The sequence below is a fragment of the Parus major genome, chromosome Z (genome assembly GCF_001522545.3).
Source record: "Parus major isolate Abel chromosome Z, Parus_major1.1, whole genome shotgun sequence".
NCBI classification, from domain to species: Eukaryota; Metazoa; Chordata; class Aves; order Passeriformes; family Paridae; genus Parus; species Parus major.
In genome coordinates this window covers 33,367,660-33,390,163 of record NC_031799.1, presented here as the reverse complement: position 1 = coordinate 33,390,163, position 22,504 = coordinate 33,367,660, and the positions used below count along the sequence as shown (strand labels likewise).

Genomic DNA, 22,504 nt, shown 5'->3' with positions numbered 1-22,504 from the left:
TCTTTGGTGGTCATATAAACTCATATTAAGCATCTTTTTGTTGTGCAAATTCTGAAATCATGCCTTGATTTAAAACTGTAGTCTACTTTAGAAAGATGCTTTTGTGCTGGAAGAGCACGGAGAGAAAGGAGAAAATAACCTTCTAGTTTCAAGATGTGATGTATCGCAGGTGCTTGCATTGTTGCATGTTTTTAAAAGTTAATCTGAAACAAAATGTATTTTTTATGTATTTTAGAGATTTTAATTTTGCTTTTTAAAACCTATGACCTCATTATATTTGTGCTCGGGAAAAAGTGGGTGTCGCACACAAGACACATCAAAACTTGGGCCAGAATTGCAGACAGTTGGGGAAGTTCTGCAGAATTCTGTCAGTGTCTCTTTCTCATATCTCGCAAGCCATCTAAAAATGGTTAATGTAATATTAACCATAATGAAAAAACATCTCTCCATTGGTTGGGGGGGGAGAGGGTGGAGCAGAAACAGGCAAACAAACTCACACCTGCTAAAAGAATAGCTAATATGCTTTTTCTAGGTAAGTCTGGCTATATCCTTCTTTGAAGATGGAACACTTTGGAAAGATGTTTTTGAGAGAAGAATTAAAATTACTCAGTTGCATGTTGGTTTTCCTTCAAAAACAAAACAAAAGCCACCACCAAACCCTAACCACTAGCTTGTGTTTCTATTTCTGTCAAAAGTTCCTTCTTTATCTTAGTGAAACCGGTCAATTTCTCCCTACTGGGGTAGTCAAGTACTAGAGAAGGGGTCAAGGAGAGGGGGAGCCTGGTGAGAGGGACACTGAAGCTAACATGCTACTTGTGCCTGAGTGGGGTACCTAAGGCCTGTTGAGCAGGGAAAGGAGGATAGAAGATTACACTGGGAAATGTTTTCTTTCTGTTATTTGACAACTGTAGTTATTAAGTTACCATCTAATGTTTTTGGAGCACCTGTATCCGAGTGTTCTCCTGAGGTTATGCTCAAGATACAATGCTGCTACCAGCTTTCCTGTGTACAGTCTTGTGCAAGCTAAACAATCAGACCAAAACTAAATTGAAACAAAAAACCAGATGGGTTTGTGGAGTGGACCAGTGCAACAAAGTAACTATAAATATGCTTCCTGTCAATGCCCTATTTTGTTGGCAAAAATGCATTGATTGCTTTGCATATGGGCTTGTATGTAAATGTTGAATATCTCTCTCCTTTTTTCAAGCATATTTCGACTTGATTGCCAGGGAAGCTAAAGCATGTCAAACTAAGCAGTGAAATATATTTTATATCGTCTTCATCTCTAGAACTTCAGTGTTCCAGGCTTCACAAGCACTCTTTTGTGGTTGTACATGACTTAAATGAAACTTTGTTTTTCAGGGAGCAAAGTACTGCACTGCCATCTCCTTGTGAGTGGGACTGGGAGCACAGCTGTACATCAAGCCCAAAGCATCACACAGCAAGTAGACAACGGCACTCAAAAATCATCACTCCTCCCAAGGTACTGGTCAAGTTGCATCAGTTAGACCTAGCCATTAGTTTAAAGTGATGTAATGTTGTCATGTGCTAGCTAAGATGTATATTCTTTTAGCAATGTTTTCATAAGGTTTCAAGAAATTGTACTTAGTAGAGTAATATGAAATTAAAACCAGTTAATTTGAATTCTCAAAGAAACTTATAATGATTGCATGCACATTTGCTGAGAACTTGATGATGCACAACAGGCCTCCAGAAGAGGAGAGGTTTCTGCAGTGAAGTCAATATTCTGCTGAAGTTATGCAAATAATAATGCACAGGCCTGTACTAGTTCATCTGTTAGCTAAACTTTGGTAAAGAATGGATGTAATCTATGATGATGTCTTCAGCAAATATAAATATTTAGCATGGACTTGGGGATAAATAAATTACTTTAAGCACAAAGGGTAATATTCATGGGAGTTGCTTAGTGACTCAGTCAGTCCTGGGAAACAGAATAGCCACACACAGGGAGAGTTGTTTTTCTGCATATTTTCTTACAGTACATCATTAAGGTAAATATAATCCTTTTGGCATATTAACCTTGCTTTTGGAACCTTTTCTCAAGTGCTTCCAGAAGGACTATAAAATGCATCCCTAGCTTTGTGTTGATCGAACATGCTTGGCTTGTTTTCGTAAGTCATTAACAGATGATGATTTTAAGAGAGGAAAAGGTTTTTATGCTGACGTTTTGCAAAACTATAATTGACTTTCATTTTTGAGAGGCATAGCTATTGCTGCTTTAGTCATTTACTTAAAAATGTGCTTATCTGCTATCCTGACTTTCTAATTTGTGACTTACTTAACTAAAGCTACTTCTCTGTTGAATTTTCTGGGAGCAAGGGAAAATTTGATATGAGAATATCAGTGAAATGTAGCTAGGCAGGAATGCCTCAGCTGAGGTCTTGAGCAGCCTCTGACATTTTCCTCAAAACAAAAGCTTTCTATGGTAGGGTATGCAAACTTTACACCAGGGAATGTGGATAGTTGCAAGCTCAACTCTTAGCAAAAGAAACTCCAGAACCATTTACCAGCAAGGTCAAGATGTCTCAGAAGGTGCACCCAGCCGCTTCGTCTGTGGGCTTCTAGGAGTTGTGGAACTGTGCAAGTGAATGATTGCTATGGCTGTGTCCATCTGCTTTCTCCCTGATTCTTCTTGCCGTTCTCTTTTGGACTCTTGCCAGTTTCCTTCAGTCATTTGCAAAAAACAGCACCCAAAAGTGGGCATTAGTACCCCAACTGGGACCTTGCTGTTTCTGAATAGGGCTGCAGAACTGCTTTGTTTCTTAATAAGCTTGTCAGCAGGAGGTTTGCCAGTATAAATAGGATGGGGAGAGGCAGAGCTTTGAAGCATAGTTTTCGTGCTCTAAAGAACTAACTTGGCTGAAGAACTGCTGTCTGGAGCTTTGTTTTTTAAATTAACCCCTATATTAGGAAAAAAGTAACATATCTATGTGAATGTTATGTCTTGTGTAATCTGCATATTCTTTTGCTTGTTTTTAATAAGCATAATGATCTCCATGAGAATGGGATCTTTGTTTTCTTTATTGTGTTGTCTTAATTAATTTGAGCCATAACAGCTGATTACTAGAGTAAAGCTTTGATGTTGTAGGGCTTGACTTCTAGTGGGGAAAGGCAGATAAATAGCTAAAGGAGTAGTCAAGAAACAGAGAATAGAGGAAGGAAATGAGATGTAAGCAAAATGAATGTTCAAACAGAATGTGCCTGCTGTTTAAAATGAAAAAGTTGGGGTTGGGGAAAAGATTTGCTTTCAAGTGTTGACACACACTTTTGTATGGTGTTTGGGGAGAAAAACAGCACACACTTGTGTGGTTTGGATTTGTTTAAACTACATTGTTATTTCATTCTTTAGAACAACAGTACTAGTTTTTGTATCTTCTTGAAGTCATAGGGGTTGAAGTGCTTGTGCCAAGGAAAGTTGCTTCAATTTTCATAACCTGTAGAGGAGGTGATGGGGTGGGGAGTGTGTGTTCCAGCAGAGTCACTGTTATGATCCTGTTTCACTTTAGCAGTAGGTCAAACTATTTCATTTGCTTGCCTTACTAGTGTAATTTTCAAGGAACTGCAGTGTAATTTAAAACATTGCTCAGATGAAAATGTGTTTGGAACAAATAGACTATATTTATTTTTTCTCACAACTATAATTTTATTAACTATTACCAAACACCTCTGCATATTCTCATGCTGTTTTATTTATCCTATGAATATGCTATATGTCTATGTTTTCTAATTGCCATATTCTTTGCAAAAAGAAAGTAGCAGCAAACAAAACAAACAGTCTTCCGGTTTGAAGCAGAACAAACTTGTAATGTGTGAGATCTAGTAAAACTGATGACTGTGCAAAACACTGAGGAAAACATACATTACATTATAAAAATATAGATATTACTGTATTTCATACTGTATAACATACTGTTAATGTCCAATGCTGTTCCTAGTTGTTCAGCTTGTAACAGTGTGTGTGTTTAAAACTTTTTTGTGAACTTGAAATTGGATTTCTCATTGGCTTAGAACAATGCTGCCTCTTGCTCTAAATAATTACCTACATTTTAAAATTTTTATCAGTTTGAGGTGTCTCAGTAAATCTCTGTGTCTAGATTTAATAAAATTTAAAATATTTTGCTCTTGAAAACATCAAAATAGGTGGCCTCATCAGTGACAGAGGATTTGACACTGTTGATTACCTCATTAAAAATATGTGTGAAGTGTGGGATGCTGTGTATGTTGGGCTCTGTGTTTGTTCCTGGGACATCTATGCTTCCTAAAATATCAGCCTTAGTATTGCTGCTTTGAGATTTGGAAAGTGTGTATAGCTGTTCATCCTTACACTAGATCAGAGACAGCCAACAGATCAGACCCAGCAGCTGCATGCCAAAATCTTTATGTTGCATAATCACAAGCTGTACTTTGGAAGTGAAGACAAGGGGCAGGATAATAATTGCATCATCCTGCTTTAAGCTGGCACTTGGGTGATGCAGTAACACCAGAATGATAGGATAATTCAGGTGGAAAGGGACCCCAGGAGGTTTCTTGTGCAACCTCGTGCCCAAGTCACCTGTGATATCAGAACAAGTTGCTTGGGGCAACCAAGCCCAGTTACCCGGTTGGGTTTGAAAACCTCCTAGGACAGAGACTGCACAACTTGTCTGCAGGGGGTCCAGTTTGTCTGTCCTCATGGGAAAATTTTTTTCCCTTTATGTGCATCTGAACCTGTCTTGTTTGAATCTTGGCCCATTGTCTCTTATCCACCTTGCACTACTGCTAAGAACCTGGCCTAATCTCCTCCTGTCAGCGCCAGTGGGCTGCTGCTGAGTGTCCTGAAGCCATCCTTCCTCCAAGCTAAACAACCCTAGCTTCCACAGCCTCCTCCTGCAGGGCCAGTGCTTCAGCCCCCACCATCTTGGTGGCCCTCTGCTGGACTCATTTCTACCCATGTGTGTTGAAAGTGCTGAGATAGTGTGCAAGGTGTCTCTTCTTCAGACCCCCCAAAACCTAGATTAGGATTACTGTGCCATATGTGTGACAATCCCAGTGTACAGCTGCATGTTTGAACCATATGTATGAAGCTCCTGAGCAGTTCCTGAGAGTCAGAGGTCAGCTACCTACACATCCTCTAATCCTGAAGGTTGAATCTTTAGGGCCTGGCTTACTATATAAAGAAGTGGATGTAATTGGATTTATGAATCATTTAAGTAGGACTGGGCTGACTGATTTGTGTGATTTTGCAGGCTGATGACAAATGGCAGTCTAAAGAGATTGCCTGGAAGGGAAGGGGGAAAGGCTGTTTGACAACTCAGTATTTTTAGAAACTTGTACAGTGTCTCTCATGACAAGATCATGAGCACTTGCCTAAAAACAAGAGCAAAACTGACATCTCTGTTCAGATAGTTCCTCAACTGGACTAGCAGCCTACATTCCCAGTATCTCTTTCTGAAATCAGTTCCCATCTCTTTAAGGAGATTGTCTTTTTGCCATGCTGCCTAGCAGCACTGCCAAGTGTTGAACTTTATCATTTAAAGAAACAGAAAAATAATTGATTGTCATAGGGACAGGTTAAAAGGCTTTGATGGTAGAGAGGAGGTGGAGAGAACCTGAATCACAACATGGTTGCTGCAGGTAAGTTGCAGAATAGCCTTACTTGGTTGGCTGGAGTAACTGTGAGAGCAGCTGCTTGTTTTAAATTTGCATCCTCTAGTGTAGTGTTAAATGGGTGTTCCCTCTGTGGATGCTGGAATTGGCACAACTGCTTCATTCACAGTAGCATTAGATAATTTATGGAATTCATCCTAGGTTTTGCATGACTCAGGCTACAGCAAGTGACCTCTGTAAATCAGTGCTACACAGACCATAGATTCAATCTGATTGTAGGCAAACAGCATCTCTCTTAGTTAGTTAAACTTAAAATCTCAATGGGAAATGTGGTCACTGTAAGTTATTTGCATGTTTTTCATAAAGTTAGTTCCAATAATCTTTCAATTGAAGTAAATTTTAAAATTCCTGCACACGTACGTAACATTCCATGAAATCCCCTGCAGATGATGCTGTTTTGTAGAGTTATTGCACATGCAGAATAGCTGGTCCTAAATACTGCAGAGAACAGAGCTGCAAATGTGTAGCCCAGTTCATGTAATTTTGACATGGTGCTGATACCCATCCTTTACTCTTCATGATGCAGTATCCCTTCCAGGACTGACTTCAACTGGACCTGCACCTCCCATTTCAAAGGGAGACCAATGACTGAAATGTGCATGCAGCCATCCCTCCAAACATTCAGGGTGCTCAGGTACCTGCACAGACACATCAGACCATTTGGCTGGGGCTTCTGCCCCTCTTCTGCTTGCATTGCTGCCCCAAGTGAGTTTTGGCTAGTTTATAGGTATTCTGTATCCACACTGGGGTGTCTGGTATTTAAGAGAAGATGAGACAGGAGAGGTTATACTTAATAGAAAACAGCATGCTTGAGCTGCAGGTTACGGGTTTGGTTTGGCTTACAAGGGAAGAGAATGGGGATGCTGTACTCCCATGGAATAGCTGTTGGGTGAATTGAATGCTTTGAGAACCTGTTCCCCCTTTTCCTACCGCAGGAGGCAGAAACTTGAGGTGCTGGAGGAGTTTGCACAGCTTTCATGACAATTTACACTTGTATACTTCCATTTGTTGCTTAGCTGCAAATCTCTTCCTCTCATAAGGCCTTCCTGCATATCCATCCTGGGAGGACATCTTAGTCAAAGAGCAGGCCTGAAAGTTTGTTCTTGGTGGTTGAATTGCAGGATAAGAAACCTGGAAATTTTTACTACACTGTTTCTTACATCAGTCCATGCCATCACTATGAGTATCCGGGCATTTGGCCAAGCTCTAGAGTGAGCATGAGTGCTAGAGGCCACTTAGTGCTCACAATTGCAGGCTGGTATGGGATGATTTATATTCCCATTGTGTCAGAGTAGCTGTTTAGTTTGAGAAAAAAAAAATAAATAAGAAAACAGGAAAGGATATGTGTACTTGGTTAAAAGTGAGAAATTTTATAGACAAACATGGGAAATATTTTGATAAACCCACATGGATTATTCTCCATCTGTTATTGCAGGAAACTAAATAGAGACAAACTGATAGGCCCTTTCCAGATAGTATTTTGTGGTGACGGATTGAAAACCAGCCTATCTGGCTTGTGTAACTGTGGTCAGTTCCTGCATCTGTGTTACACTTACCTCAGGCTAGCTTAGAGTGTTAACCCTGCTTGCTGCCCTACAGATCAGGGAAGTGTAGCCTCATTTAGTGATAACACCTTGTGGCTTGGATAAACATACCAAAAGCAGGCATTAGGTCAAGCCACAGCTTTTGTCTGGAACCACAAATAATCATTCTTGGCCTTGGACAGGATAGGCAGACCCTTAGTAGATTGCTCTGACTGGCACTGCCTGCTCTCCCCAAGAAGCTGTGTCTGGTGGGGAAATCAAGTGGTATCTCTCCATCTTTTACCAGAACCTGTGTGGAAGCAAGCAGCTTCAGGACACTGGTGCTCTGCTTTATGTTGCCATGAACTTTGTATATGTGTTAAGAGATGGCAGTCAAGAGCTCTGGTGGCTTCTAAAACTATGTAGTTGTCTGCAGCCAAATCATGTTGTTTTCACTGTGTCATGAAGTTTCAACAAGTACTGGACAGTGGATTTCTCTGTTAATGCTGTGACATTCTATGCACAACATTCTATGCTGATGTTGCCAAACAGTGCTCTTTAGAAGGCTGCCTCCAGCTTGCAGAGGTGTGCACCACTTTGGAGAGTGACAGCTGTTTTGCCTTGCCCCATACTGTATCTCATGGACAAGTACTTGGTACCAGAAGCTATCACAGGATCCTGCGGGGAGCGGGGGCTGTGCTTCATTATTCTAAGTGGTCCTGACTTCAGGTCATGTACTGGACTGCTGGTGTTGCAACAAAGTTGTATGGTATCACTCGTAAAACTGAGAGAAGGAACAACAAGAAAGAAGAGCAGAGTTCATGCTTTGGCATTTTACGGTTTATTGTCTTCAAATTTGACTGTAGGCTATGCAAAATAAAGTGCTGCTTTCTTTTTTCTTTTTTATTTAAACACTGTCTTAAGAAAATTTTTCCCTTACAGTTGGTTCTCATTCTTAGTTTCTTCCTTCCAAGATTGATTCAAGTATTGCCTCATCCACCCAAAATAGCATAAAGCCAGGAAGACAGCAGTACTTAGGAAAGAAATCTTTATTTCTGAATATGATGTGGTTGAATTTCTGGCCATCTTCTTTCTCTTCCTTAGTGCTTTTAATGACCACTCATTTCTGCAAGCTCTTGGGAATAGTTAACTCAGTAACGTGGGGGTTTTTTTAGAATATGTAATTACGGCCTCTAAAGCAAGCAGTTTGGCCTCTAAATTAATAGCAGCAGTGTGGACTTTCAAGACTGATGTGGAAGGAAATCTGACCAAGGCTGTGGATGTGAGGAGTCCGTGGGCTATTTGGAGGCTTTCCCATGCACATCCTCCTAAAAAACACACTGAGAGAAAAGACGGACATGAGTGGTGCATGTCTGTCCGGCAGAGGAGGGCTGCGGATACTGTCTGAAGGCCTCACGTCAGGAATGCTGCCCGGGCTTGGGCCAGCGGCCCCAGCGCTCCCGTTTATCCTGTGACAGGCGTCAGCTGCTGGCCGCTGCCAAGGGCAGCAACACAAGAAATATTTTTGTAAATGGAGAATAACAATTCTTTTCTTCCCAGGGAGAATGGAAGTGTTTCTTCGCCTCCCCGGGGCGTTTACAGGCATGATTGGCTGGCGGCAGGGGCGGCCGGGCCCCGGCAGGACAAAGTCTCTCTGTGGAGGGCTGCTTAGAGCCGGCTTTGTCCTGCCGGGCTCCGCCGCAGCCGCTCGCCAGCGGCCCGGCCGGTTCGGTGGCGGGGCGGAGGCGGGAGAAGCATTCCGAGGCTGCCGGGACTGCCCGCCAGCCGCGGGGCCGCGGGCGGCGGGCCCGGCCATGTCACTATGGGAGCGACGCAGGGCTCCGCCGGGAGCGGCCCGCGGGAGCCCGCGGCGGGGGCGGAGCAGGTCGGTAGCACCTCCGTGAGCCGGCCCCTGCCCCGGCCCCTGCCCTGCGCCCCGGGGGCACCGCAGAGGCGGCGGGGGCGAGCGTGTGGGGCGGAGTGCGGCTCACAGCGGCGCACAGGTGTGTCTGCGAGCCGCGGGGCTCAGCCGAGCAGCGCCGGGACCGCCCGCCCTGCCTTCGCGGGGCAGCACCCGCTCGGTGCGGGCTGCGGGCGGTCTCAGCGCTTCCCACCTGCGAGGGCTGGCGGAGACAGTGCTGGAACCGAGGGCGGTAGGAATGCCGCGTTCTTTCCCGTTAAATGGGAGCGGGGAGGCAGCCTGTCCTCCGAAGCGCTGACCGGTTCCTGCGGCGCCCGAAGGCGACACGTAGTTTTGTACTTTAAATACTGGCTGGGCTCAGGTTGCAGGTCAGTGTTTTAGCCGAAAATAACCGCACTTTCTGTGGAGGAACAAACTCAGAATTTTGATGAAGAAAAGCCGCTTTCCCCTCTCACTGGTCCCGGCTTGTTTTTTGGTTTGGTTTTGTTTTATTTTTTTGAGATTGTCAGTTGCTGAATAGCTCTTGTCAACGTGGCTAGGGAATAGCAGGCAGCATCTGTCAGGAGTGGAGGGGTGGTGTGGTGTGGCAGAAAACTGAACTCGTCTGCAGTCACTTCCCCTACCCCCACTAAAATGTGGATGGAAGCCATAAACACTTACTTACGCCTCATACTTTGTTTTGTGGCTTGTAGGATAATCAGTACTCCTAAGTATCCTCGAAGAGTTGATTATTTTATGTGATTATTTCCATGCTCTGTGTGTTTGGGTTGTGTTTTGGTTGGATGGCTTGGTTTTTTGTTGTTGCTGGTTTTGTTTGGTTAGGGTTTTGTGGTTTTTTTTTGCCTCAGAGGTTGTGCAGTTGATCTGGGTAATTTACTTAGCTCTTCTTGTTTTGTTATCTTCATCCTCACCTGTATTTAAGTGTTTGATCTCTTCTTAATTCTTCTCGTAAGCCCTTTGACACACTTCCCAGCGTATTTGACACTGTTGCTCCAGTACCTTTGGTAAGCAGGTGTAATCATTTGCTGATGGCTCTGGTCAGAGAAAATAGAAACAGCCATAATAATGTGCTGGTGACTTGCCTTGCAGGGGTCTCTTGGGGATGAGGTTTATTTGTGTTGTCCTGAGATGGATGGAAAGTCTGATTCGTGCACGTTTGAGCTACAGGAGTTACAAATATCCCTGTATTTACAGATACACACTTCATTTGGCTCTAGCTTAAATATTTCACTTAAACAAAGTTATAGTCATTATGGAATGATTCCTGAAGAAACTTCACAGTGTATTCAAAGAAATGTACTGCCAGACTGTGTTGTCTGTCTCTTTCCATTTATCTCAAATAGCAACAATATTTGGCCTGCTTTTATCAATATTGGTGGAATCTCTTTAAAATTAATGGCAGTGCTTCTGTTGGCTTGATAAAATGTATGGGTTGTCAGGTGTCAACTGAGTGTACAGCATTCCTTCAAACCATTTTAGGTCTGCCTTTTATGTAAAGAAGAAAGAATTAATTTGGCTAAAGCTTCTTTTTGGTTCAAAGCTGTGAGTCCATGCAGTGTGGAAGTTGGTTATCTTGGTTATGAATTCAGTGCCAGCTTCTCTGTCAGCAAAATGGGAGCTTTGGCTGATCATTCCCTCTGCCTATTGTGTGAGACTGCGAGAAAGCTCATGTTTCTTATGTGGTCTGAACTTAACTGGGGAGATAATGGTCAGTGTAGCTACTTACTTATGTCCCTTACAAGTTTTATATATATATATAAAACATATTCTATATAATATAAGTTGCTAATAAGGCCACAATTCCATTTCTTTTATAAAGACACCAGTTTGCTCATTATTTTGTAAAAAAAGAGAAGAACCTGGAGAGATACTATAGCTAGGAGTTTTAGCTTCCTCTTTATTTTTCCTAATGAAGCTGTGCAAACAATGTAAAATTTATAACTGTACTAGGAATTCTGACTGTAATTCATGGCTGTTAAAATTGCAAATGAACTTAAAATCACTTCATTTTTTAGAACCATATTTGGAATGTATTTCTTGCCATGAAAATTAAGAACTCCAAGAATTTTGTGTGATCTGTGCTGATAGGAGAGACATACACTGCAAGTACCAGCCTTCGGGCAGATTTATTCAACAGAATGCATCCTAACTGGAGTGTGCAGTGGAAAACAATATGTAAGTGTGATTATTCTCAATGCTTTGTGAGAATAAAGCATTGTTTAACTTACTAAATAGAAGGAGAGGTGAACTCTTCAGGCATCCCTATCCCAGATCTTCAAAATACAGTAAAGAAGAAAATGCTCCTTCAAGGCCTGCAGTTCTAGCAGTTAACTAAACAGTGAGCAGCAGCCTTGCAGGTGTTTGTATCTTGTCTTGTGCCCTATAAAGTAACCAGAGAGCAAAATTTTTTTGCGTATTCTGCTGCTAGTCTCCAGATCTGAGAAGCAGTACTGCATGAATGTTTCATAACTGAGTTTTGGATGGTTCTTGTTAAAGAAACACAATATAAAAAAAATCAAACTTGGAAAGAAACCAGCTCTGATCTACAGCATCTGAATACAGCTACAAGAAACAATGCACCTGTTCATTATTCATTTATTTATGACTTAATAATAGGTGTATACTTAGCCTGCCCTACCTTTTGCTTGCACATGCGTGCCTATTCTGTGATGAGAGAGCATTCTGAATGCACATCCCTTATGAATTTTAGTCAGTATGAACTTTTCAGAGATAGTGCAGGATGTCTAACTAGACTGTCATTCCAGGCTCCATAAACAAAGCTCTCAGAAGCAAATTGTTGGCTTTTGACTGAACTGAGCGGCTTGCTGCCTGGGTCAGTGCTTGGCACTGATTGCTCTTCTTTCTATGTTCCAGCACTTGCAAAAATCTAGTGGGTAATGAATGTGGGTTTCTTTTAATGGCCATGGCTGAGGATTCTTCTGCCCAGCCAGTATTTCAGAAGCTGTTTGAAGAGCTTCAGAACAGGATGAAAAATAACTTGCATTTTTTATTTCTTTGTTTTCCTTAGTAATTCTTATTCCAGAAATAAGAAGTGGTCAGTGGTTTTGGTTATTCTGTTTGTAGAGTTGATACATTATTAAAGCAATTGAAGTGACAGTAGCATAGCTAATTGGTAGCATGTGTGTGCATGCTCTTTAGATGATGCATAAGAACTCCTTTTTTTCTGTGTGGAACTGTACTTGCATTGTTTTGTCTGTGGGCTAAGTAATGATTATAGTTCAGCTGTAAATTTTTATTTTCTAACACTTAAGTTTCCTGAAAGTCTTTCAGTGGGAATGTTGTTTCTGACTCGGTACTTTGGCAGGAACTCCCTTTTAGTTGCTGGCAGTTGACAATCACTTGTCTGTGCTTTACCTCAGTATGATGTGTCACATTAGGGCAAAAAAATCCCACTGTCAGGCTTCTGAAGACAGAGTGTTGATTGCAGACAGATGCCTACTGACATTTCCAATAGCTGCTGTGCACTCAGCTCCCCTTTGGCAGTAATTCTTTCCTGGCTGTTTGTGTGCGGTGCCCAGTGCACCTGAAAGATTTAAGGATAGTTTAAGATCCTTGTAATAGGTTAAGTCTTGTACCTCAGAGACACTTGTCATGCTGTTGGTAGAATGGGAGACCCCCTGTACCAGAGTACTGTTGATATATCCCTCTTTTTGTTAATATATCCCTTCAGTGTATGTGAAATACTTACAATCTAGTTCTCGTATATGTGGGTGTCTTAAGTATGTTTTGTCATTTTCAGAATGGCTTTTTGTTTGACAGGTTATTATGATGACTATTTAATGTTGCTATGGTGGTGAACTGTAGAACTTAATTAGTTAAATTTTATTAATTAACTTCTCGTCCCTGTTTTTATAATTTGAACTAATTTTGAGCTCCTTTTCCAAGCTTTCTTTTCCTGGTTTATCTTGTAGAAGCCAGTAGGTAAGTTCCTAATGTCTTCTGCAGCAATAAGAATGGACTGAGACTCTTGGATCACAGTAATTTGAAAAAAGGATTAAACTGGTCTTAGATTTTTTTTAAAGCTTGTTCATCTATAGGCAGGTACATAGCTTCAGTTTCTTTCAGATGGGATAAAAGCAGAACACTTTATTATGGTTTGCTTCTGCTTTGTGTGTCAGAAGGTTCTTGAAGTGTACAATGCTCTTTCATGTGGCTCAGACCACAAGAAGAAAACTTTCTGTTCCAAATCTCATTTGAGAATGAACTTGTAGTTGCTACCAAAATGAATTTTGCTCTGGGTGGTAATTTAATGGAAGCATTTCTTAATGTTAATGATTCAGAGTTGTTTAGTTTCCTTTCAGCCACATATGCAAAAGGACTCTCTTGTTTTTCTTCCTTAGTTCTTTACAAAGCCTCATGTAGTTTATGGAAGTTGCAAAAGGAGGAATAACTTTTTTTTTCTGTCACTTGCTGAGCTTGTTCTGGTTAGTTTATTCTTTGTGTACTCAGATTACTGTTCAGTGGAAGTGGCCCTATTTCATAGGGATGTGTCAGTTTGGTTTCATTTAATGGTTGGAGTGATGCCAAGTTACTTACATTGATGTTATATACATGTGAAGCATTGGTTCGGTAGAAATATTGCATCAAGGGCTCTAGTTTTAAATTGTTCTGCTGGCTTCCTTTCAAGTGAAGAAAGAATGGCTTGAGATAAACTCAGATTAGTGCCATAGGACTGAACCAGGCACGTGAAAGTTACTATCTTGATACGAAAGAAAAGGAGCAGCTGACTTCAGCCCTCTGCCCCTTGTGTTGATTTACTGCTTGTTTGTTGACTGCTGTCTGTAACACTATTGGTTGGAATAATTTCTACATACGCTGCAGGCGTATGTGGTAAATTCTTCATAACAATTTTAGCAGAGTCATACATAACTACATGGTATACTTAGAGTTTACATCCAGTCTTGCAAAAGGATTGAGGGAAACAAATGGAAAACACTTGAATTTTACCACTCTCATCTGCCCTTCTGTTGTTTTATCAGTGTCATCAGGTACAGACGAATTCTAGTGTAATACTATTTTATGTTGGATGATAGGTTGTTGGTGACACTGTCACAGAAAGTTTCAGAGCGGTGGCTATATGATTAATTTTGCTGTTTGAAAAAATAATTTTAGTCCTTTGGAGGCTCTGAGGAAGAAACTTTGCTGTGAATAAAGAGATTATGAATGTGTTTTACTGAAGCAGGTGCAGCTGGCTTAATCCATTGTCTCATGGTATATAAGGTCTTGGGAGAGGCTGGGTGATTGTTTCCTCTTTTTCCAAATACGCTGTGAAGAGTATCAATATAAGACTTGCAGACCTAAACCCTTCAAATGCAATTCTCAGATCTGCATTTGCATCTGTGCATCCCACTGTCTGAATGACAGAAAAATTGCTAAACTCCCTTTTGCAACAGATTTTGTTTTCGTTTTAGTTACGTGCAAGACATGTTAAAGATTAGGAGTGAACTTCAGCAATGCTCTCTGGCATGACTGAGTAAACTGTTGAGACATCTTGAGAGGGAGAGGTGAGTTGCTTAAGACCTTGAAGGCAGAAGTGTGGTGGTAGAAAGAAAGGAATTGTGGAGAGGTATGACTAATATGACTGGAAACCAGTGTAAAGTTAGCTAATAAATTGTTTGTTGTGGAATGTATATGAATGATGCTGAATGTATGACTTCAGTCTCTAAACAGATTGGTTTTGGTATATTTTGGTCAATGTGACCTTCAGTTTGATGTTTGTGTTCTGTGAGGTTTGTGATAAAGCATTGGTAGTTGTATGAAATACATTGTATAGTGTGAGTTTTATGGGGTTTTAGGCTTAGATATGGTCAAATGTACCATTAAATTTTATGCATTACACAGAGATATATTCATATTTATTTCCTTCAGACAGGAACATAAAGCTAACCTAAAGTGTGTAACATGAAGTATGTGAAGTGACAATATGTAGTAAGATTACATACTTAGACACATACACACAGGAATGCTTGACTAAAAGTAAAATTCTTCCAAGAATACGACATATCCTTGTTCTATTAATAGAGTGAGAACCAAGGCTGGTAGAAACCTTAACAGGGACAGAAAATCTGGTTTAGTATGAAGCTCGGAAACTAACAATTGTTCCATTGTTTGAATTGTCTTGCATTATGACTGGATGATTAAATATAAATGCTGGACTGATTGGATTGCATCCCAGTAATGAATAGGCCTTTTAGAAACCAGTTGCAGGAAGCAGTAGACAGGTACCCAGCTTGTTTTTCTCAGATTCCAGAGTTGCAGGTGTTGAATGACCAATGGAATAAAAATCTTTTGATACTAGACTTGGTCACTTCTACTGCTTGGTTTGCTATTTGAATATGGGTGCAGGAAGATGAAGCATTCAAAAACAGTAGCAGTACAAAGTGTACTGCTGAAGTTGAAAAAAATTATAATTGGAACTTTGGACCATGTAATACATATGGGTTTTTTTCCTATTTCCTTTTTTTTTTTTTTTTTCATTTTAAGATGCCACAAGAGTAAAAGCTATGTTTTAGCTGCAGAGAATAAGTAATTCATGAAAAGAGGCATTTCAGGAATGGTGGCTGCACTTATTTTATTTCACAGTTAACTTAATTTTTTTCTTAATGAAATTGATTATGTACACCTATTGAGTCTGATTTACCTTACCATCAAATCCTGATACTGCAAGCACATCAGAACCAAACTTTTGAATTTTTATTTTACTACTCCAAGACAAGTTCAAGTCCCCTTGAACTCAGCTTATGCACCATTTGCTGTAGCACTTCGATTCTCAGACTTAATTTGTGTGGGTATCCCAAAGAGCAGAAGGTCCAGAAACTGTAAAGAAATGTGTTAGATTTACAGTTAAAGTGAGTGGGGCTGACTAAGTCAGAGGAAGCTTTTCAAGCCAGTGTTGATCAGGTGAACTGAAAGTTCAGTGTCCCTTCAGTAGTTACCTTCCTGAAGTGTATACGAAAAACCCTTCCTAGCACCATAATCTGTGTGACGGGGTGAAAGTCTAGGAAAAACATTCAGAAAATGAAATGGCAGATAAAATCTCCACTTTCCAGTGTTTATGCACATATGCAACATTGAAGTATAATTGGTCTGTCAGCCTTTTACCTAAATTTACTTTGCTCTTCAGATGAAATCACTTGGCTTCCACGTTTTTATCTTCTCAAGCCTTGCTGGGTTTTTAAAAAAACAAGTGGTGGATAAATCTTTACTACAATACTGGGCATGTGCTATGCCTCAGGAGGTGAGGTTTGTTTTATTCAGAGCTCCTTCAACACCTGTGGGAGCCTGAATTGTCGTTTCCAAGGTTCCTCCACTGGACTGGTACTGTAGGTCCCAGAACACTTGAGAAAACCAGCCTTCTGGCTATCCTCTGTGAAGCAATATGTGAAAAGGATTTTAAAATATGAAATTCATTTTTGCTGAAAAAAAATGTTAGTTGCTAGAGTGTTATTTCTCAAGAGGCAAAAATTGTTTTCTAAAACTTAAAATTAACTGTTTTCTAAAAATTAAAATAATTTAATTGGGGTGGGGGAGATGGGGGGATGACGACAGGGATATAGGATCTGTTTTGTTTCTTCCCCAAAGGGCAGTTTTCTGTTTCAGTTGAAGCTGTTCCCTCTTTTTTGAAGAATCATTTTGAAAAACTGATTGCTTCCTGTTGGGGGAGCACTGGAACAATTCTACCGAGGAAATGAGAGAACTGCTTTTGGGCAAAAGATAGATGTACACCAGAAGCAAGTTCTCTAAGCTGAATTTTTGAGATTTAGGTAATCAGTAGGTAAGACCTGAGTATCTTGCAGCTGTGTTTTGAATATAATCAGTTTCCTTTTTTTTTTCCCCCCCTTTTCATCTTGAACAATCTTTTGTTTTGTTTGTAATGGGATATTGTAGTGGCTTTGATGATGCATATGTATGCATCTAAGTCCAGTAGAATTCAGCTGTAGTAAGTGCAAACTACTCCACTCATGCCTACCACTCATCCCAGAAAAGTTCTGCATGTGTACTTTCAATTGGCAATAATATTTGGGGGTTGTAAATTGATGCTGAGTTTTAATGTTTGGATCTTGGTACACTCTGCTGCATTAAGTACTGCTTTTTGCCCCCATCCCTGCCTCTGATCATGGTAAATGATGACCTGCTGTGGGTAGCACCAAACCAGTTCAGGTGACTGCTTTTGTAGTAACCCCTTTCCACAATAATTAGAGAGGGAATGAGAATGTGAATCTCTTGCTAAAAAGATTAGTTTGTTCAATAAGCCTCACTGTTTTAAAAAACACACCACACAATACCTAGTAATTTCTGCATACTCAATTGAAATTATTAACTGTTGCTCTTACTGTCAGAGATCACAAGTACTGTGAAATACAAATTCTGGAAAATCCCTCTGTGTGTGTGGTGTTTACTTTTCTGGTGTAATGTACTTCTCTGTCTCTTTTATGTCAGCAAAATCAGGACCTTAAAGGACCTTGCAGTATTTTCTGAAAGTGTAAACTGTTTAAGTTCAGGTAAAAAGCAGTTTGGCAGAAAAAGCTTCACTCTGAAAAATGTAATTATATCTCTGCTTTTTATTGTTAAGTGCTAAAATCTGGGATTGCTAATTTTCAGGTACCTATTTCCATGGTGTCTTGGCATCTCTGTCCGCATTAGTGAGTGGTTTATCTTTGGAGTACCAGATGTTTTTTCCAGAACATGAGACTTCACGGAGAGTATGTTTATTTACTTTTTATAAACAGTACAATTAATTCCTGAAATAAATGCGGTAAGAAAAGGCACATAATAAAACCGAAATTAATAAAAAACCAAACAAACAACCCCAAACCCAGTCAGTTTGACGATTCAGTATGGGCTTGAGATGAAAGAAAGAAAACAAAAAGCACCTAACAAATTTGTTCTAACATCACGTTTTCTGTCATATTTACTATGAAAGGAAGGTTTTGAAATAGCATATTGGCCTAATGAGAATTCTCGGAATGTATTTTTTCGCTTCTCCGAATCACGGTGACGGGAAGCGCTCAGCCCGCCAGCAGGCAGGAGCTGAGCGCGTCGTGCCGCGGCTCCCGGCGCCGGGCAGCGCAGCCCCCTCCCGGGACAGCCTTCCTGCGGGAATTCGGGTCACGTCTGTCTGTCTGTCTGCCTGCCTGCCGGTTTTGGTGCTGCCTGCGCTAGACTTTGAAGTGCCCTGCAAATTCAGCAGAAGCGGCGACGCTGCTCCTGGTGCTTGTGAGCCTTTGTGACGTGCAGCGTGAGCCGGGGGGGGGGGGGGGGGGCGGGAGGAAGCAGGCTTGCTTCCTGTTCGTCTGTGCCACGGGGCATGTTTTTACTGTGCATATATGTATAAATAAAAGAAGGATCACACCATGTGTCCGAGAGTATTTTCCAAACACTCCTTCAGCTGTCAGGCTGGTGCTGTGACCACTGCCCTGGGGAGCTGTTCCCGTGCCCAGTCACCCTGTGGGCAAAGAACCTTTTTCTCATATTCAACCTAAACCTTCCTTGTCACAGCTTCAGTGCATTCCCTAAGGTTCTGTCACTGGGCCGCACAGAGAAGTGATCAGTGCCTACCCCTCCTCTTCTCCTCACAAGGAAGTTGTAACTTGAGTCAGGTCTGTCCTCAGTCTCCTCCCGGCTGAACAGACCAGGTGACCTCAGCCACTCATACAGCTTCCCCTCCAGACCTTTCATCATCTTGGGTGCTTGTTCTCTAATAGCTTTATATCTTTTGAGATATTGTGGTGCCCAAAACTGCACACAGGACTTGAGGTAGGGCCACACAAGCATAGGACAGAGTGGGACAATCAATAAATGTATGAAATATTTTCTCATGCACTGAGGTAGTCTTAAAGCCACTTGGGATGTTCTGTATTCATGTATTTTCCATAGAAGTATTTTTCTCTGTTTCATTTTTCCATGCTCCTGTCTAGATGGCCAGTTCCAAATTGTGGTGGTGAATGGGGTTAAGTCCAGCTGATTGCCAGTAACAAGTGGAGTTCATAGGGCTCAGTAGTGTCTGTTCCTGTTTAATAAGTTAATTGATGATCTGGACAGATAACACTAAGTTGGGCAAGAGTGTTCATCTGCTAGAGGGTAAGAAGGCTTTGTGCAGGGATCTGGACAGGCTTGATCCGTTGATCCAAGACTAACAGCATGAGGTTCAACAAGACCAAAGGATTGGTCCTACACTTTCATCATAACCCCAAGCAGTATTACAGGCTGCAGACAGAGTGACTGGAAACCTGCCCAGCAGAAAAGGACCCTGGAGTGCTGGCTGACAGCAGCTGAACATGAGCCACCTGTGCCCAGGTGGCCACAATGGCCACAGCCATGCTGGCCTGTGTCAGCAATAGTGTGGCTAGCAGGATGAGGGAGGCCATTGTCCCTGTGTGCTCAGCACTCATGAGGCCTCACCTAAATCCTGTGCTCAGTTCTAGACTGCTCACTCCAAGAAAGACAGGTGCTGGAGAGTGTCTGGAGAAGGGGAGTAGAACTGGTGAAGGGTCTGGAGCACAAGTGCTGTGAGGAGCAGCTGAGAGAGCTGGGGTATTTAGCCTGGAGAAAAGGAGACTCAGGGATGACCTCATTGCTCCGTACAACTACCCGAAAGGTGGGTGAGCCAGGTGGGAGTGGATCTGTTCTCCCAGACAGCTAGTGACAAAGTGAGAGGACATAGGCTTAAGTGTGCCAGAATGATGTTTCAATTGAATATTAGGCAAAGTTTCTTCATAGAAAGGGTTATCAAACATTGGAACAAGTTGCCAAGGGCTGTGGTTGAGTCACCATCCATGGAGGTAGTTAAAAGCTGTGCAGGTATACTCTTAAGGATATGATTTAGTGGTAATTCTGGCAGTGTTACATTTACAGCTGGGCTCAATGATCTTTGAGGCCATTTCCAGCCTAAATGATTCTATGATTCAAAATATCCCCTTTATAAAATCTCATTTTCCTGGTACCTCCTTCAGCCAACAGATGGAGCCTCATCTGTTGTCTAGGTTGAATTTAGCTGCAGAGTTCTAATATTTTTTCCTGCCATCTCCCTTGGCCTGCCAGTTCAGCTGACAGAAGTGGCAAGAAAGTAATTGTGTGAGAAAAAACGAGCATGTTTTTGTGGCTTCAGAAAGCTCTCTTGGCTTCCTTTTAAGAACTAACCAGCAGAATTCACACAGTCAAAGGGACTGCAAGTAATTGAGTAGGAGGAGTGTGGAAATCGTTATGGTCAGAAAGAATGTGTTTAGTTCATACCATGAAAAGCTGTACCCAGCCTGTGAGGTTGTGTGTTTGGGAAGGAAAAACTGGATAGCCAAAGATGAAAAGGGGTGTTGATCTTCTGAGAACCTTCCAAAGGTGCTCATTTATAGAGGCAAGGAAACTTTGTCAGGTCTGAGAAGAAAGCACCTAGAAAGTAAACGAATGAACAAATTAAAAATACAACCCATCTTAGATTTCCATAAGCTACTTCTAAGGTCAATTGTGACTCGACCTCAAAATATTTTAAGAAAATCCTGATTTTCCCTTTTCTTCTTTTAAAAATGCTTGTCCCCCCTTCTGAAAATTTTCAGTGTAATTGGTAAATGTTTGGTAAAACTATGTAGGAAATACAGTTTTCCTAATGAGTACCTTACTATTTTGAACAAAAAAGATTCCCCGAAAACAAGTTGCATTTTTTTCCTTTCCCCAAAGAGTCTTGTATGTGCATTACTCAGATATGTGCAGCCTCCCCATTTTTATTTAGGTGTTTCTTTAATACAGAGTTGAAACAAAACAAAACCACACAGGGATTTTGTCCCCTATACTATAATCCAACAAAAGGATGCCCAATGCCACATTCTTTACTGTCTTCTTTTCAGTGTCTGGGTTAGTCCATTTCTATTTTGGAATTGCAGAAAAATTAAATATTTACAGAACTCAAATCCCATTCTTCTGTTTTGATTATTTTTTTTTCCCTGTGCTTGGGCAAATTCCTGCAAAAATTCTCTTGACTAGGGATGCCGTTTCATCATTGTGAGCCATTTGAAGAAGCAGGGGCTGCTGCCCTGGGCAGATTGTGTGATATCTATCCTTCATTACATTTAAGCATTGTTTGTCATTTAAATGCCATGAGTTGGATGAAGTGATATAGTTTGCATTAAAAAGAACACAACTTGTCAAAGATCCAGATAAGCATAGATCTTATCTGTGTGTGAAACATTTTTCCATCCCCTTGGGTTTATTCATTAAACAATTTTTTGTGCACTGGGAGATCTGGGGCATTATGTTGTGAATGTTAATATCAGGGCTACAATGCTACAATGCAAATGAGACCTAGATGCGTTTGTCAATTAATATTCTCAACAGTCTGATGAACAATGCTGTTGCCTTCATCTCCCCAGTTCTGGATAGGAGTGGATTCTGGTTCAGTTTGCAGTGTGGAATGCATTTTTTGTGTTGTGATGTAACAAGAGGTAGAAATGAGTGCAGGTTCTGCCACCCTGGAATTCTTCCTCACCTTTTAGCTGTCTTGAACTCCCACAATGGGAGAAGGTTGGTCCCTGTTTTCTGACTACAGGGGCTGTTTTCCTGCAAGACTTGTATTTGACAGAAATGGAGGAAATCTGTGTGTTGGCTTCCTTGCACAACACTTAGGCTACTGGACTTGAAGTCAAGAAACCTGAATTGTGCTCTTGGCTTTGCAGCTGAGAGCCTTGGTACTGGGCGATTTGTAGGAAGTAGTAGTTTTGCTAACTGAAAGCAAAATTTGTAGGCAAATAGTGCTCAGCACAGTGTCAAGTAATGACTGTGGGCATTGTTGTCATGATGGATTCACACTATTCCTAAAATAAGTGAAACAAAAGAGTGTTTCATTATTGTTTAGTTAACTGTTCTCCTTTCATAATTTTAAGAGTTTTCATGAAACTTAAGAACTAAAGATTGGTTTGTGAGTGTCCAGAATAGGCTTGTTGTACTTCATGCAGTATTTGCCAGTACTGTTTTAGATCGCATTTAGCAATTGAATGGTATAACTTCTGGGTGAAAGATGATTAAAAAAAGCTTTAAACAATATCTTGTCTTTTACATGAAAAATGGCTTGTGTTTCTATATAGTGACATTCCTACCATGATTTTAACTTTTCTATGAAAAACAAATTTCTGGAAACACTATGCTCAATTTATGTTTTCTTTAGGTCTTTCTAGGTAGTCCTTCAGATTGCTGCTTCTACACACATTGTGTGAAAAAAAAGTTTCTGACACAAAGTCTGATAACACACAGAATCACAGAGTGATTTGGGTTGGAAGTGACTTAAAAATTAATGTAATTCCAACCCCCTTGCCATGAGCAGGGACAATTTCCACTTGACCAGGTTGCTGATGAATGTATTTGTTACCTTGCCAATAGTGCAAAAGTA

General features: G+C 41.1%; 1 protein-coding gene across 5 annotated transcripts in view; it reads left to right on the top strand.

Annotated features, from left to right (window-relative positions):
- TJP2 (tight junction protein 2) overlaps window positions 1-22,504 on the top strand; it is a 62,476-nt gene that overhangs the window by 10,630 nt on the left and 29,342 nt on the right. For 2 of the 5 annotated variants that reach the window (XM_015653007.3, XM_015653003.3), the window contains exon 2: window positions 1,363-1,483. Coding sequence is in view for 1 of the 5 variants with exons in the window: in XM_015653002.2 (XP_015508488.2) it covers window positions 9,013-9,075 (63 nt within the window). In the remaining 4 variants the exon portion in view is untranslated. Of the gene's footprint in view, window positions 1-1,362; window positions 1,484-8,975; window positions 9,076-9,455; window positions 9,480-22,504 lie in introns of those variants that run through there. The other 3 variants (XM_015653004.2, XM_015653002.2, XM_015653006.2) reach the window with 3 other exon arrangements.